This window comes from Corapipo altera, unplaced genomic scaffold (assembly GCF_003945725.1).
Source record: "Corapipo altera isolate COAL_440 unplaced genomic scaffold, ASM394572v1 61405, whole genome shotgun sequence".
Classification (NCBI taxonomy): domain Eukaryota; kingdom Metazoa; phylum Chordata; class Aves; order Passeriformes; family Pipridae; genus Corapipo; species Corapipo altera.
Window position 1 is genome coordinate 10,340 of NW_020885447.1, and position 4,130 is coordinate 14,469.

Here is a 4,130-nt window from a genome sequence, read left to right on the forward strand (position 1 = left end):
CCCAGGGCTGGATTGCTGGAGAGTGCAGGCTTTGCAGAGCCCTGCATCCCCGTCTCTCAGAGCAGCCATGTGGGCAGCAGCCCTGGCATGGAGAGCAGCAGGGATGGGGGCATGGCCTGGCTGGAGGGGGCCTGGTCCTTACCTGCAGAGTGGAATAGTCGGACAGCACACGGGTCAGCACATCGATCCTTGCCATGGCCCTCTCCCTCACAGCCTCTCTCTCGCATCTGGTGAAGTCCAGCAGCAGCTGGGACAAGAGAAGCAGTGGGTGAGCCCTGGGAGCAGACTCCAACACCAGCAGCAGCACAGTTCCACTGCTGGGTTGCACTCGCCCCATCCCTCAAGGCTTCCTCTCCCCTCCAGCAAAGCCTGCAGTGGGGTGTCTGCCCCTGGATTCCCGCCCAGGTTGGGCACAAAGGCCCAGAGCCAACCTCATGGTCAGGCAGGAGGGCAGGTGCCACCCTCTGCAGCCCCTGTGCTCCACAAGAGCCTGGGGCCTGCCCCAGCTTCCCCACAGGAGGTGGGCACCCTCCCTGCAGGGCACTCTGCCTGTTCAGCACTGCTCTGGGGAACACTCAGCCAGGAGTGGGCAAACCCTCCCCTCCAGGCTGAGGAACAGCTCTGGGACTCCCCCCTTTTTGCTTGTGCCAGACCTCCAAGATGCCCTGCAGCTCCTCGCTGACTCGAGAGGCAGGAAAGCTGAGCACCACTGTCCTCAGCATGCTGTCCATGGAGTTGAGGGTCTGCAAGGAACACAGAGAGCAGTGGCAGTCATTCTGCTGTTCTTCCCAGCACCAGGAGAGCTACCCGAACCCCCTGTGCCACAGGAGGAGGAGGAGGATGCCCACACTTCCCTGGAGAGACATGGGCATAGACAATCTGCGAGGGCAGAGCAGCCTGTGGCACGGGATGCGGCCAGGCCCACGGGAAGGGGACAGAGGCACGAGGGGGGGAAAGACCCTGCCCTGCCTGGGATCCCTGCTCCTGTGGCACCATGGGGTAGCCAGGGAGCAGTCCAGAGGGGTTGGAGGGCCCTGGAGCTCACCCAGCACTTACCTTCATATAGAGGGCAAGGTCCCCTTTTGGCATTTCCTTCTCTGCAGGCAGCCAGAAGACACTTGAGAAACACGCGTGGAGGAGGCTTTTGGCTTTGCCCTCCAGCGCTGTGTCCACCAAGCTGCAGGGAGAGGGCAGGACACTGGTTGCACACGGGTGCTGGGAGCAGCCCCTCGACAACTGGTGAAGGTGGCATCGGACCTCTGGGCCAGGGGGCCCATGACGGATGGGCAGGTACCTCAATTTCTCCAGAGCCAGCATGGAAAGATGCCGAAGGTCTGTGCACAGCTGGTCCCTTGGCTCTTCTTCCAGCAGCGCCTGCAGAGCACAACCGGGATGGCACCTGGCAGCTGCCAGCAGCCAGGGCCTCCAGTCCCTGACCCGCCCAAGCGCTGTCTGCACAGGCTGCCTGTGCCAGGGGGCTTTGCTCCCTTCAACACATTGCCAAGAGTGCCCTCACCTTGATGTTCTCTGCCAGCTGGTACATGTCACAAAACAGATCCAGGCCCTGGGTCAGGCCGTACTTCAAGGCGCTTCGGCACAGCACGGAGATGCTCTGCAGAAATGTGGCCTTGTCTCTCTCCTCCTGCCAGCCAGGGGACAGAGACACAAACACGGATTGTGAGTGGGCCGACACAGCCAGCGGGACCGCAGCACTGGGGGTACAGTGCCCTGAGGGAGAAGAAGCCCTGCCCTGCCAGCACCCCTCCAGCAGCCTGGCAGCAGAGCCCCTGCCAGCAGACAGCAGCACAGCTGCCCTCCAGCTGTCCACAGTTACCTTGTTGGGGCTGGTGACAAAGGCCAGGATGGAATCAACAGCTTCCTGCTCCTCCTTGTAGATGGGCAACCAGCTGACATCTAACGGGGAAAAGAGCAGGGAGAGCTGCAGAGGGTCCAGTGAGAGGAGGGGGTCGAGGATATCTGCCCTCCACCCAGCTCTCTGCCCACTGCCTTGGCACAGACTTCCCTTGCAGCTCCTGGCTGGAGGGTGTCTGGCAGAGGAGCTGCCATGCCTGGGAAAGCCCCAGTGCCCCGGGCTGAGAAAGGCAATGGCAGACAGGCAGGAAAGGCCCAGGCTCCCACAGCACGGCTGCCTCCTGCCAGCCCAGCTGGCCCTCGCTGCCCACAGCCCAGAGCCCCTCTGCCCTGTCCTTCTTTGGGAGAGGCTGTGCTGGGGCCACGCTCCAGCCCTGAGCAGTCCCAGCTTTCAGGCAACATCATGGCTGATCCCCGGAATCCCCGCTGTCAGCTGGCCAGGAAAGTGGGATCCCGGTGTGCTACAGGGTGTGCTGGTGGGCCCCAGCCCTGCCCAGCCCCACAGGGCCCCTCACTCACCGAGCTTGAGGGGCTGCATGGTGGTCACCTCGTAGGAGGATGGAAGCTGCAGACCTGGAGAGCGGCTCTCCTGGGAAGAGCTGTCTTCCATCCAGGCCTGCCTGGGGCAGGCGGGAGGTCTCTTCTCCATCCTGTGAATCAAAGAACACAGGGGAGCCTGCCTACGGAGGGCGTCCAAATGGTGGAATTGAACACCCTGGGGAAAAATGCCGCGGCCAAATCGCCTCAGGCAAAGTACCTCAGGCAAAAGGCCTCAGCCAAAGGCCTCAGCCAAAAGGCCAAGGCAAAGTGCCTCAGGCAAAAGGCTAAGGCAAAGCACCTTGGCCAAAAGGCTAAGGCAAAGCACCCTGGCCAAAAGGCCAAGGCAAAGTGCCGCAGCCAAAAGGCAAAGGCAAAGTGCCGCAGCCAAAAGGCAAAGGCAAAAGGCCTCAGCCAAAAGGCCAAGGCAAAGAACCTCGGCCAAAAGGCCAAGGCAAGTGCCTCAGCCAAAAGGCCAAAGCAAAGAACCTCAACCAAAAGGCCAAGGCAAAGTGCCTCAGGCAAAGCGCCTTGGCCAAAAAGCCTCGGCCCAAATGCCTCAGGCAAAAATGCTTTGGCAAAACGCCTCAGCAAAACACAAAGTTCCCACGGGGTCACCAAGGGTCGTGGACAAGATGTGGACTGCAGTCGGGGGCTTCTCGCCAGCGCCGCACTCCTCTCCTGTCCGGTCGCCGTCCTGACGGACACTGACCCACCGTGGGCCACGGTCGCGCTGAGCACACCTGCTGCAGTGGGTGTCACAAAGGGCCCCTCTGTGACACGCTGCCGGCCGCTAGCCACAGGTCCCAGTGCTTGTTGACATGGCACCTGCCCCCAGCAACGGGTCCCAGGGAGCCACCACGCAGGCTGGAACAGGCAGGGTGTCCCTGGTCACACAGGCCAGTCTCAACCCTGGGCGCCCAGCTGCCCTCAGGGTATCTCCAGGCCCCACTTTGCTCTCGTGTCTCCTCGGGACTTCCCAAGGAGCCCCATGTTCAGACAGCCCTGTGTGACCCCAGGACACCCCTTTCCTGTCCCCACACTGCAGAGCCTGGCCTCAGAGCCCTTCAGTCACATTAAATGCATACCGTTTGCTCAAGCTGAACAGAAACCATGGCTTTTGTTGCCTCTTCTCTTTCTCCCACTGACCAGCAAGAGCTTTTCCCCACTCAACAGCTCTTCCAGCACCGGGCTGCTCAGGAGCCCTCCCAAGACCTTTGCCGCACCCCAGGCCCCTGCATGGCACCCCGAGCTGCCCCAGGGCAGCTGAGTGACCCTGCCAGGCTGGTGGAGTCCTGGGGGGGCTTAGGGCTGAAGGGGGGAGGATGGCACCCAGGGGGATTCCTTGGATTCACCAAGGAAGGCCTAGACTAAACTACCCCAGGGATCCAGCTGGAAGGGCCAGGCTCCTCAGCATGCTGGGAGCTGTCATCTTCTGGCACAGCCCAGCTGAGCGGCCACATTGGTCCATCTGAAGGGCCAGGAGCTGTAATCCTGCTGCTCTTGCCTCAGTTCTGTGTCTCTTCTACAGAATCAGACCAAAGAAGCCCCCAGAAGCCCAAAGGGCCCTGGAACAGCCCCTCTCTGACAGCCCCAGAGGTGCCCCGGAGCTGCCTGCCAGCCCAGCTGGCCCTCGCTGCCCACAGCCCAGAGCCCCTCTGCCCTGTCCTTCTTTGGGAGAGGCTGTGCTGGGGCCATGCTCCAGCCCTGAGCAGTCCCAG

The 4,130-nt window shown here is 62.0% G+C and overlaps 1 protein-coding gene across 1 annotated transcript in view; it reads right to left on the bottom strand.

The window, feature by feature from the left end:
* LOC113940518 overlaps positions 1-2,752 on the bottom strand; it is a 2,885-nt gene extending 133 nt beyond the window's left edge. The window contains exons 1-7 of the mRNA XM_027631669.1: positions 2,392-2,752; positions 1,835-1,914; positions 1,517-1,642; positions 1,295-1,374; positions 1,057-1,177; positions 654-743; positions 36-247 (exon numbers count right to left, since the gene is read on the bottom strand). Coding sequence (XP_027487470.1) covers positions 36-247; positions 654-743; positions 1,057-1,177; positions 1,295-1,374; positions 1,517-1,642; positions 1,835-1,914; positions 2,392-2,521 — 839 coding nt within the window. The 5' untranslated portion in view covers positions 2,522-2,752. The remainder of the gene's footprint in view (positions 1-35; positions 248-653; positions 744-1,056; positions 1,178-1,294; positions 1,375-1,516; positions 1,643-1,834; positions 1,915-2,391) is intronic.
* Between the last annotated feature and the right edge of the window lie 1,378 nt (positions 2,753-4,130).